This window comes from Macaca nemestrina, chromosome 5 (genome assembly GCF_043159975.1).
Source record: "Macaca nemestrina isolate mMacNem1 chromosome 5, mMacNem.hap1, whole genome shotgun sequence".
NCBI lineage: Eukaryota > Metazoa > Chordata > Mammalia > Primates > Cercopithecidae > Macaca > Macaca nemestrina.
In genome coordinates this window covers 76,880,104-76,893,305 of record NC_092129.1, presented here as the reverse complement: position 1 = coordinate 76,893,305, position 13,202 = coordinate 76,880,104, and the positions used below count along the sequence as shown (strand labels likewise).

Sequence of the window (13,202 nt, the reverse complement as noted above, 5' to 3'; positions counted from 1 at the left end):
GAGTCCTCACCACAAGCAGAGGTTGTAAGGGATACTGCATGTCTCAGTTCTTGGCTATGGCAGCCAGTACCATAGGAAGCTGCCCTCCCTTCAGCCTGGGTCCTGGAAAAACATTTGAGGAGACCTGAACCTGGACCAATGCCTGGGGCCAAGCCTTGCCCAGTCCCCAGAGCTGCCCCAGATGTCCCACAGGCACACGAGAAAAAGAAATGCTGCTTGTTAAGGGCTACAGAGGTTTTTGAGGGTGCTTGTAATGTGGCATCATCAGACAACAGCTACCTACCACCTGTCATGAACTCACTTCATACTCGGATGCCAGATCAGTCCTCCTAGGGCTGAATTCCAGCCCTCTCAATCTCCTGCTCAAGCATCGTGCTCCAGTGGCTGAGTCAAAGCCCTCTTTCCTGGATGGCTATCCAAGGGCCTCTCAGTGTGGCTGCCAGCTAATTTCTTCAACCTTTTCTCCCATTTCTCCCCTTTATGGGAATTGATCTAAAATGACCATCCTGAGTGCTACAACCTTGTCAAATACTTCTTTATGACGTTAGTTAACTTTTCATGGCTACGTGGAAGACTCCTTAAGGGCAGGGAACCTATGTGAAGTATCTTTGCCCTCTACTTGCACATAGCAGCCAGTCCGTAAATGCTTCTGGATTCACTGTAAACGCTTGCTTCACAAAGTGTTCCACAGAGACAGCGGGATTCCTCACCTGACTCTCCATGTCCAGCCCTGGGCCCTGGCACTGCTATGAAGCACTGTGGACGTCCCACCCTGCGGTGAGCCATGGCAACATCCACTTCAGACACCCAGGGGGATGATGGCCCCACGGTCTGGGGTGTGCAGGAACTTTCCAGAGAGCTCAGCGACTAGCAGGGGGTGCAGACATGACTGGTGGCTTGGACCCAAAAGCATGGATTAGACTGTTTGATCGATTTTTAAATTTGGTTACAGGACCTGTTGCTTAAACCACAAGGAAAGGACTAAACTCCAGACACTTAGACAAAACTGACAGGCTAGCATGAAGGTGCGGGCGCCCTCAGCAGCAGCAGAACCCAGCCCGGGTACAGAGCACTCCAGAAAGCTCAGAGGAAGCATCCTCATGGCGGGTGAAGAGTAAGCAGCTCCTCGCATGCTCAGGAGCCCAGCCTTCCTGACGCTTTCAGACACCCCTGCCAGGCTGGATGCCCTGCCTCCCCTGAACATCCCTGAGCTTCTGTCCTACCATTCAGTACCCTGGGTATGTCCACACACTGGCCAGTAACTCCTACTTAGCCTTGGCAACTCAGCATAGGGACCAATTGGGGAATCTGGGCTCTCCCAGAACCTGCACATGGCTCCTGGTGGCACTGAATGCATTCTATTTTTTTTTGAAACGGAGTCTTGCTCTGTCACCCAGGCTGGAGTGCAGTGGCACCATCTCGGCTCACTGCAACCTCTGCCTCCCAGGTTGAAGCGATTCTCCTGCCTCAGCCTTCCTAATAGCTGGGATTACAGGTGCGTGCCACCACACCCAGCTAATTTTTGGATTTTTAGTAGAGATGGGGTTATACTATGTTGGCCAGGCTGGTCTTGAACTGCTGACCTCAAGTGACTGGCCCACCTTGACCTCCCAAAGTGCTGAGATTACAGGTGTGAGCCACCATGACCAGCTGAATGCATTCTTTCTTTTTTTTTTTTGAGACAGAGTCTCATTCTTTCCCCAGGCTGGAGTGTAGTGGCACGATCTCAGTTCATTGCAACCTCTGCCTCTCAGGTTCAAGTGATTCTCCTGCCACAGCCTCCCTAGTAGCTGGGATTACAGGGGCGCACCATCATGCCCAGCTAGTTTTTGTGTTTTAAGTAGAGATGGGGTTTCACCATGTTGGCCAGGATGGTCTCGATCTCTTGACCTCGTGATCCACCCACCTCGGCCTCCCAAAGTGCTGGGATTACAGGCGTGAGCCACCGCGCCCAGCCCTGAATGCATTCTTTATCTCTGCGTTCCCCAGCCAGAATGTAAGACGTTGCCTACCAAGAATGGTGCATTTTAATGGTCACTTTGCAGATTTGGAAAATACAGAAAATAAAGGAATGGACGATGAAGAAGTCGCTTACACACACACACACGCACACACACACACACACACAACAGCATGTGCATGGGCCCTGAAGTCACTTTCTGTAACTCATCTTTGGACTTCACAGAACTTCATAATATCAAATAGTACCTGTTTCCTTGCATCGTTCTAGGTTTGAAATGTTATTGTTGTTTGTATGTTCTTCTAATTACATTTCACAGCTATTTTATCTTGCCCCTTGACTTATAATTAAATTTAAATAAATTTGTGGAGAGTACATGTCTTGATTTTTATTACAATTCCTAACTGATACATAGTATGCTACTTTAATGTATTTATTAGGTAACTGATAAACCTACTAAACATACAAAACTAGTTCTAATGTTTGTTGGTACTGTTATTATTGTTCTTGTCAGCTAGAAAATATGGTGATTTTGTTTGCTCTTTTTTGATAGTTATATATTTGTGTTTATTTTCCTACTTTATCACATTAGAAAAGACATTGTAAAATATTAGTAATGATACTAGACATCCTAATTTGTTCCTAATTTTAATGTAAATCATGCCAGTGTTTTGCTATAAAGAAAATGTTAGCTTCTTTCCTTTTTAACACAATGTTAAAGAAATATTCTTCTGTATTAGTTTTTAATCGTATAGTAATAGTTTTACATAGCAAATTAGCACAAATGACGGGCCTTCAAACAACACAAAGTCATTATCTCGCGATTTTTGTGGGTCAGGAGCCCAGCGCACCGCAGCCGGGGGAGCCTCTCCATCTGCAGTCAGGGCCTCTCCCCAGCTCCGTGCTGGAGGCAGGATTCACTACCTTCCAAGGGCACCCAGGCCTCCTGTGCGGCATCTCTCCAGCTCTGCTCTTGAGGGCTATTGGAATTACATTGGACCCCTTGGATAATCCAGGATAAAGTCTCTCAAGTCAGCTGATTAGTCACCTTTTAGGACATCTACAGAGTCCCTTTTGCCAAGCAAGGTGACATAACCATTAGAGCAACTCAGAGGGTGTGAGGGGAAGGGGCAGTCATGGGGGCCAGAATTCTGCCTACCACACCTCTCAATCTTGATACACTGAGTTCTACAGTTAGAAATGAATGTCTCAGCCAGGAGCGGAGGCTCACACCTGTAATCCCAACACTTTGGGAGGTCAAGGTGGGCCAATCACTTGAGGTCAGGAGTTCAAGACCATCCTGGCCAACATAATGAAACCCTGTCTCTACTAAAAATACAAAAATTAGCCACGCATGGTGGTGTGCACCTGTAATCCCAGCTACACAGGAGGCTGAGGCAGGAGAATCACTTGAACCCGGGAGGTGGAGGTTGCAGTGAGCCGACATTGCACTACTGCACTCTAGCCTGGGCGACAGAGCAAGACTCTGTCACACACAAAAAACGAAACAAATGCCACATTTTATCAAATCCCTTTTAAGTATCTATTATCATGATCATAGATACTTCTTTTAGTATCTATAGATACTAAAAGATCCATAGATCACACCTTTTATCTTCTGACCTATTGATATACTAATAGTTTTATTACATTAAAAAATAATCACATTTCTGGAATACACCCTTCCATGTCGTGACTCTTTATTATACTGCTAGATTAAGTTTGCTATGTCTTCACATTGGCTTGTAATGTTTATACATAAGGGTGGGGGTTTTATTTTTGCATGTTATTTTTGTCAGGTTTTGGTGTTAGGGTTATACTATTTTGGTGAAATGAACTGAAAAACCATTCAACCTTTCCGAAGCTCTCAGACACTACTGAGAACATAGGAAGTACGCTGTCTGGGCCCAGCACCTTTCTCACACGATTCTTCATCAAACTTTTCAGTTTTTCATTCTTAGTAATCAATTCCAGTTTTCTATTCACTCCTTGGCCCATTTCCTATACAATCATGTTTCACTGAGATTTTTCAAATCAATTGGCATAGAGTTACACAACATGCAAAATATTTCCCAATAATTATAGAAAACAATCTCACCTATCTTTGTGTCATTTGAATCTGCTACTTCCACTTTGTTATTTTCTTTGTCTTACCAGACAATCCCTTGGTTGGTTGTTTTCTAAAGAATTAGATTCGGCCGGGCGCGGTGGCTCAAGCCTGTAATTCCAGCACTTTGGGAGGCCGAGACGGGCGGATCACGAGGTCAGGAGATCGAGACCATCCTGGCTAACACGGTGAAACCCCGTCTCTACTAAAAATACAAGAAAATTAGCCGGGCGAGGTGGCGGGCGCCTGTAGTCCCAGCTACTCGGGAGGCTGAGGCAGGAGAATGGAGTGAACCCGAGGGGCGGAGCTTGCAGTGAGCCGAGATCGCGCCACTGCACTCCAGCCTGGGGCACAGAGCAAGACACTGTCTCAAAAAAAAAAAAAAAAAAAAAAAAAGAAAGAAAGAATTAGATTCTGCGTCTTATTGGTTGTTGTTTTCTAAGTCATTGTTTTCTTGTGGTTTCCCTTAAGTTTATTTTGCTGCTCTTTTTCTGCCTTCTGGAGATGGATGCTTTGTTCATTTATTTGCTTCTAAGTTCAGTTTTGTTTTGTGTACTAGACTTTTTGAAGTATTTTATTTCGTTGGCCATCCACCATTAAAGTAAACTTCCTGTTTGGGGAGAATCCCAAAATAGGTGGGAGGCAGGGCCCCACCCTCCCAACCTCACTGTAGATGCTGAGTGTGGGGCAGTCGCCGCCGCCCTCGCCTGGCTGTCTGCTTGGGTATGGCAACAAAACAGGCCAGGGCTCCCGCCCAGGTGTCTGAATCCGAAGTTGCGGTCTTTGAAGACAGTCAGAGTTTCAAGTCGAGAGCTGCAGCAGAGGGAACTCAGTGGTGGTGCCACAAACGTCCTACCTGTGGCACTTGCCTCCAGCAACACCCTTCTGCAGATGCAAGAGGCTGTGCGGGGCTACCCAGCCTCCTCCACTGTTCCTGGTTTCTGAGCCTCATTCTCCAGCCTACTTGTGGATTCTACCGGCAACCCGACAGTCTTCCGGTTAATTCCTCTTCCACTTAGGTTAACTATTTCTCATGTTTAAAATGTAGAATTCTGAATGGCATGGTTTTCTTTTGCATTGTTCTTACTGCCATTTTCTAAATATTTTACAACTGCAGTTTTGAAGTTTCTGTCACCCAAGATTTATTAAAAGCTTCTTTGAAAAGCTGCTTTACAAAGATTTATAAAAGTGTTTTAAAGTTTTTTTTAAAAAAGCATTACAATTAAGTATGTTTGGGCATTTCTATCTTTGTGATTCATTTCTAGTTTTATCGTTTCATCAGATGCATTTTCAGTGTGATATCTGCCTTTAGAAAGTTGGAAAGTGTTTTGGGCTTAATATGATTAATTTTTGTAAATGTTCCGTGAATGGTTGAACATGGTAAGTACACTTTGTAAAACTGAAGTTCAACGTATATTTATTATACTTATACACTGGTATACTCTACTTAGAGTTTGTTGACCTGAGACATTAAAAACAGACATATGCTATTGTTTCTCACCTACCTTTGTGTCATTTGTATGTTAGCATTATGTGTATAACAAACGACCTTTGTATTTTCTAACAACTTTTACTTTATATACTTTGATGCAATGTTATTTGGTACATAAATGTTGGTGACTTAATTCTACTCTTAACCAATATAAAATTACACTTTAACCTGTGTAATATGATAAATACAATACTGTCTGCCTTGAGTTCTCCTTGGTCTGCTCTTAATAATGATCCCTGGGGACTGGTTCATATTTTCACATACCTAGTTATTGTCACAGTGCCTAACACATAGATGCTTATTCCATGTTGGTGAAATGAAGAGATACGGGAAACCGGGAGAATCAGTAAAGTCCTGTTTGTTTTGGTTCCAACAAGGATACAAATCTCAGCTCCCTCCATTCCCCTCCAATGACCTGCTTTCCTATGGGAAATTAATAGCCCCCTCATCATACCCAAATAGTTACAAAGACACTGCCAAGTGCTAATCCACACCAGAAGGCAGCTACAGGACCAAATCTCTGCCATGTCCAACCTCTTAATGCACAATTGTGAAGCAAGTTCTTGAGGGCGGCACACAGCAGAGTGTATGCAACACACAAGGTATCTGCAGTCTGAGCTCAGAAACCCACACACAGAGGAAGCAGTGAGAGCAACAAGGGGGAGACACTGTGGGACAGAAGGCAGAGTGTGCAGTAAGATGAAGTCAAGTGCCCGGGAGAGGAAGAGCACAGCCAGAAAGAGGTGGGGGAATGAGAAAGGGAGCTTGTAAGGAGTTAAAAGAGGGTGGGAAAGTCCTGCCAGAAATAAAAGCGACTGGACACTGAGTCCCTGCAGAGGGTGCCTGGAGGTTCTTTGTGGCACCCACACCAAAAATGACAGGACAGAAGACAAGGGACCAGGCCATGTCCTGAATGTGGGAGGAGGCTGGTGCTGCTTGGTGTCCCCCGAGGGCTGGCACAGCCTGAGGGCTCCATGTACTACTTCCTTTGTCTTCTGGCCCCTCCAGATGTGGCATCGCAAGTGCAGAGACAGTCCCTGTGCCCAGACGAGACAGCAGGGCTGGGACCCAGGTTGCAGCTGCCTCCAGAGGCCACCTCTGAGCCTCTAGACTAAGCTGCCTGGGTCTGGCCAGAGTGAGGTAGACTCTTGTATAACTGGCTTGCAAATACTGGCAGTGTTTCATCTTACTGTCTAGCAAACTTTTTTATTAGTTTGTCCACAGTGTGTGATTAAATCTAGTACACGTAAATCCCTTTTTATTAAAGGTTTAGGCTGTACTAAAAATACCCATTCCAGCGAAAGCTGCTGGCCATTCTGACACTGGACTAGGGCCCACCAGAGGACAGACATCCCTCCTAGGGCCTTCCCCATCAGAAAAACGAGGGCAGCATGCACCTGAGGCTTTAGGACATATGTAGTGAGCCTGAGAGGGTCTCACAGGCCCATGTTTTGCCTCTTCAGCTCCTTCAGTTTCTCTTGCTTTAATGATTTGAGGGATATGAGGATCTGGGAGAGAAGAGGTGGCTCCCTGGCCCCAGCTGTTGGTTGTTTAAAAATATCCCATAACCTCAAAGCCCGCCTGGATAAATAAACAACCCGAAATGCTGTGTTCCACATGTGCAGAAGCAACGCGATGGCAAGACTCAGAGAGAACCAGAGAGACAGACAAGGATTCAGAGGAACAGACAGATGGAAACAGGCAACAGGGACAACGTCAGAGAGAGACAGAAAATATATTCACATTGATCACAGCAGATCATCTAAATCCTTCCAGATACAGAGAAACAAGGTGATTCCTACTGCTTTGTGAAGACGCTTCTTGTTTTAATCAATTACTTGGGAGCACTGACAGCGGCATTCCCGTCACTGATGAGAACATCAGTGGCCAGCCATGCACTTACTGGCCCCTCAGTGTGCCTCAGGTCTGCTGGGTGCTGTGGTAGGCACTATCTCAGTTAACCTTCAAAAGAAACCTACGGGGTAGCACTAGGATCACATCCATTTTACAGATGTGGTAACAGCTGGGAACATTCAGATAACTTGCCAGGTTCCAGTATTACTCAATGAGTGGACCAGGATTCAGCCCTGGCCTCTGTGTTCTCCCAGCCAGGTCCCCAACCACTGGGGTCTGCCAATCAACTCTGTATTTGACCAGAGAAAGCTCCTTCCTCAGTCTTCAACTGAAAAGGCCCCTATGACTTTCAAACTTATTCAGCAAAGAAAATTGCTCTTCTGAATGGCCTGGGAAGCTGCATTTTTCTTCTCTCCTCTCCCATGCTAAATGACATTTATTTATTGTGCTTGGGAAGGACCAGCTCAAACCCACTCATTACAAGGTAAGGGAAGCCACAAGTTCCCACCTCAGCTTTCAGCATACCACTGTGCTATTTCCCTTGCTGCAAAAAGAATTCTTTCAGTAAAAACTTTCCATCTAAAAATAAGATCATGGCTAATCTGCAATTACACTTCTCAGTGGGAGACATTTGCCTTCCACTCTATTTTCCTGAATGCAGAAGGTCCAATCTGCTGTCCTGCTCATCAGTCAACTAAAGGCCCAAGCGTCCCGTAATTAACCGGAAAACTGAAGCTATGCAGGTTTCAATCACTGGGTGGTGTTTTGAGGAGCCCTGGGGGCAGCTTTACTTTAGATCACTCATATGCTACTCCTTCACCTGTCCCCCACGGAGCTGGCCCTGAGCACCACTCAGAGGCTGCAGCTCGCGATGTGGTCCTAGGTTCCAGTTTTCCTCCTCTAGATCCCGCTCCAAACTTCCCCACTTCCTCTCCTTTCCCTTTCTCCTTCCTGTTCTGGGTCTCCCATATATAGACCACCACCATGTTCGGTTGCGGATGCTGGGTGGCCACCGTGACTTTGATTTATCAGAAAGATGGAGGCCTGGCTCCTGGCCTATTATAGGCTGGTGGCTTCTAGGTTCATGGCTGGTAGAGTGCACAGAAGGGGACCCTATTGGAAACACTCACATACAGAAGTACACTGTCACCAGGCAAAGGCATAGTTGTGATAAGGGGCTTTTACATTTCATTCATCAGGGTTCTTTAAGGGACATAAACACCTGTGGGCAATGGGAGGGAACAAATGTGATTATATGAACTTTCAGAACATGTCTGATAATAATCCAAAAGGAATTTCAAAACAGTAAGTCACAGGAGATTGAGAAGAAAGTTTTGACTGTGATTAAAAATCGAGCCTAGGCTGGGAGTGGCGGCTCACATCTGTATTCCCAGGATTTCGGGAGGCCGAGGCAGGTGGATCACTTGAGGCCAGGAGTTCAAGACCAGCCTGGCCAACATGGTGAAACCTTGTCTCTAAGAAAAATACAAAAAAATTAGCCGGGTGTGGTGGCATGTGCCTGTAGTCCAGCTACTCGAGAGGCTGAGGCAGGAGAATTGTTTGAACCTGGGAGGTGGAGGTTGCAATGAGCCGAGATCACGCCACTGTACTCCAGCCTGGATGACAGAGCAAGACTCCATCTCAAAAAAAAAAAAAAAAAAAAAAAAAGAAAAAAAAATCTAGCCTAGAGACAAGAAACAGAGGATAAATGAGTGGAAACACTGGGGGTGTTTAGAAATGAGTAAAAAGTTTTATAAATGACAAAGAGAAGGCAGTGCCCAGTAAGACCTTAAGTTTTGTAGATAACAACACCCTACCTACCAAAATACAGACTAGAATAAGGCATTAGACCTCCAGGAGAAGGCATGCAGAATGACAGAAGAGTTTATGTGCACAGGTGTAAGACACACACTGTTCCATCATGTCACAGGCCTGGAGGTCAAAATTACAACCCAAGAAAGGGTGCTGAGAACTCCTACAGGTAGACGGTTCCCCCAAAGACATTTAAGATGCTGTGCTCCTTCAGCTTAATTTGTCCCCAAGGTAAGTGTGGAACGGACACTGGGGCTGGTGTCACCAGGAAGGGTACTGGTGCTCAAACAAAGGTTGTTGTGTGTCCTTGTAGAATCCCTGGTGTGCCCCCACATGGAGAACTAGGTGTAGTTTTGGTCATTGCATCTATAGAAGGTCAAGACATTGTTCAGAGAAAGCCAATCAAAACTATCAAGGGAGGAGGAGTAACAAGAGCTCGAGCAGCTAACAGTTACAGAGTGTTTGCTACATGCCAGACACTTTCCACCTGTTCATTCATTTATTCTCTCCACCATCCCATGCGGCAGGCAGTTATCAACCCCACTACCGAGAAGAGGAAACTGAGGCACACAGCGTTTCAGTGCCTTGCCTGTCACGCAGCTGGTATTTGAACCCAGGCTGTGCAGTGCCAGATCCCATGCTCTTAACTATCAGCTACTTCCTACATGGGAGAAACAGAACACATTCCACACTGTTCTGTTGGGGAGGCAAGGCTGAAATTAATTTATCTACGTTAAGAAAACCAAGATGAGGCCTGATAGAGAAAACATGAGCTTTGTGCCAAACTGTAGATTATTAAAGTTAGGGTAAAGTTAATTTAAGACAAATAAACGGAAGGCTGCTTTGCACAGCAGGACGTACATTATAAAATCTTATTTTTCTCAAGAAGAATTGAGACTACAAATTCTAAGACTCCCGAAGAGTGTTGGCAATCAATGCTGTGTTACTAAGGGAAGTTAGGTTTGTTCTGAGGGGCACTCCTATCCTTTCAGTTATAAGGTAACAGGGTTTCCATCGCTTATTCTCCCAGGAATACTCCTGGTCACTTCCGCTAGAGGCAGGCTACGAGTCTTCCCCACTGTGGCAAAGCTTTTGTCCTCTACTTCCTTCCCTTCCTGTCACTTGGGTGTTCTGCCATCTCCTTGCCAACCTCATCTCTAGGCAGCTCCAGCCAGAGAGAGAAGAGGGTCTGTGGGTGTGGGGAGCAGCTCTCAGTCTGCAGTGACAAGAGGCGCTTGCCAAATAATCCCAGGGGCTGGGCCCGGGTCACTTGTAGAAGGCCAGTGCTGGGCCGGTGGTAGGGCCCAGCCTTACAGCTGCAGATCTCTGAGCTCTCAGTCCCCTCTGCCTATTTCCCTAGCCTGTCCTGGCGGAAGTTGGGAGGCAGAGAGGGGAGGCCTTGGTGCTCTCCGGGAAGAATACAGATCCTAACTCCAGCCCCTGGGGGAGAAGACTCCCGGACCCTGCCTCTTTTCCTGTCCCCAGAAGGACTGGGGATTGAACGCCCCCAGCCCTTCTGAGGAGTCGGGACACACGACTGCACAAGGGTGCCTCCCGTAGGTGTGTGGCCAGCCCTGCGGCAATCAAGGGGCCTGGGGGCGACATGACTTTATTTCAAGTGCCTGCTGACCTGGCAGCCTTGGGAGACAGAGGACCCCGTTCTGGTGCCTGTGCTGGGGGAGGCGTAGCCAAGGGCGGTGCAGGGTGTAAAGAGATTAAAAAAGAGATTTGGTGACTCTAGGCCCGGTGAACTCAATCAGTGGCAAGATGCAAATGCGCCGAAATATTAACCATTACTGAGTGTTCCGTGGCGCGGGGCTGGAGAGGCGCAGAGCCCACCCGGAGGATCTGGGCTCCTGCCAGACTCCGCCCGGGCACTACTCACCTACGCAGTTATCACAAAGGCTGCAATGGGAGGCGCGAGGGGGCCGGAAAATCTTGCAGGTGAAACAGTATTTAAGTTTCACGGTCTGGCCATTGATGATGACTTCTTTGGTTCTGGGAGGCGGGCGGTACCCCCCTGAACTGGTGCCGTTTGCGATATCTGTGGAGAAAAAGAAGAGAAAGAGCGCACACCCTTCAGAGCCTCTTCAGAGCCTCCCTCGGCCTCGGCAGGACCCGTCTGCCTGGAGTGTGAGCTCCAGGGCAGCAGGCACAGTGGCTGGCACGGCCCCAGTGCCCACACTTTACTCAGGCTGGGGCTCTGGGACTCGTCCTCCACTGGGACCCAAGCCTATTTCATTGCACACGTGCAGGGGCCACATGACTGAGCTCTGGCCAATGGAGCAGAGCACACATGGCCCCGCCCAGCCAGGCCCTTCCCATGGAGCCCCACCCCTTTTTCTCTTCCCCCTCCCCTCCCTGCAGGCGGCAGGAGAGGCCCCGGGCCACCTTGGGAGCCACAGCTGAGGAGTAGCCTGACTGCACAGAGGAGGGCCACCCTGACCTCTTCCCACCTGCACAGGTCTATGAGCACCAAACGCCTGCCTTAAACCTGGGAAGGCTAGGGTGTTACTTGTTAGTGCTGCTAGCCTTGCCCTCATTAACACACCACCCTAATTCCCTCTCCTGGAATGCCGGACTCCAAATCCAGCTCCAGGGTCCCTTCACTTTGCCCACTGGCTTCCTCAAAAATGCCAAGTATAGAATGGGAGGGGGAGAATGCAGATTGTAAAAAATACATTTTAAAAAAATCATTAAATATGTATTTTGAAAATCATTTCTACATTTTATCATCTCAATAGCACCTTTAATTTTTAGAACCAGTTCTAAAAATGTCAATGAAAATACAAACATGTAGAATTTTTAAATTTCGATTTTATCTTATAGTCTCTGATTTCACATTAAGATCACATGGGAGCTTTTAAAACTCCCCTAAGGTGTGAACCCTGTCCCAGATTCATTAAATCAGAATGACCCAGGTTATTCTCATGTGGGCAAGGGTTGAGAACCCCTTTCTCTGGGAAGACAAAACTTCCAGTTTTATTTCGCCTCACAGTCCTATTAGCCTTGTCCTATTAGTCCTATTTCCTCACAGTCCTATTAGCCTTGTCAAGAAAGTTAGGGTAGCTGGCTGTGCAGTCAAGAACAGGAGCACAGGGTGGATGGAGCAGAGCAAGAACTTCCATGAGGGCTTCAGCTGAGACTCTGTGGCTGACACATGCAAGCCAGACCTAAGGGACTGGATCCGTCCTGGGGAGCGTCAGGGCTGGTAACGTTAAAGATAACTGTTCATTTTAACTCTCACCCTCTTAAAGCACATACTATCAGAGATGGTTGCAAGATACTTTTGGTTAATTTCCAAAGTGGTAGGAATCAGTCCCATCACCCACTCAGGCCCCTCACACCACACCAACTCATCCTGGGCAACAATCATTGAGCAGAACTGCTGAGATCCTGGTCCTGCCCGCAGAGATTCTTTCATTGGTGTGGGGCATTGTATTAGTCTGTTCTCATGCTGCTATTAAAGACATACCTGAGACTGGATAATTTATAAAGGAAAGAGGTTTAGTTGACTCACAGTTCCGTTGGGCTGGGGAGGTATCAGGAAGTGTATAATCAAGACAGAAAGGAGAGCAAACAGGTCCTTCACATGGCAGCAGGGAGGAGAGGTGCCAAGCAAAGGGGGAAAAGCCTCTTATAAAAGAATCAGATCTCATGAGATCACTATCACAAGAACAGCATGGGGGTAACTGCCTCCATGATTCAATTACCTCCCACTGGGTCCCTCCCATGACATGTAGAGATTATGGAAACCACAACTCAGGATGAGATTTGGGTGGGGACACAGCCAAACCATTTAAGATCTTCCTCTTTTCCTTCCTTCCTCTTTTCCTTCCTCCATGATTGTAAGTTTCCTGAGGCCTCCCCAGCCATGCTTCCTGTGCAGCCTGTGGAACTGTGAGCCGATAAAACCTCTTTTCTTTATAAATTATCCAGCCTCAGGTAGTTCTTTATAGCAGAGTGAAAATGGAGTA

General features: G+C 46.9%; 1 protein-coding gene across 4 annotated transcripts in view; it reads right to left on the bottom strand.

Moving 5' to 3' along the window:
• LOC105478737 (zinc finger DHHC-type palmitoyltransferase 14) overlaps positions 1–13,202 on the bottom strand; it is a 297,287-nt gene that overhangs the window by 71,658 nt on the left and 212,427 nt on the right. For 3 of the 4 annotated variants that reach the window (XM_011736331.3, XM_011736332.3, XM_011736335.3), the window contains exon 3: positions 11,111–11,269. The exons of the other annotated variant lie outside the window; for it this stretch is intronic. In XM_011736331.3, coding sequence (XP_011734633.1) covers positions 11,111–11,269 — 159 coding nt within the window. The remainder of the gene's footprint in view (positions 1–11,110; positions 11,270–13,202) is intronic. 4 annotated transcript variants of the gene reach the window in all.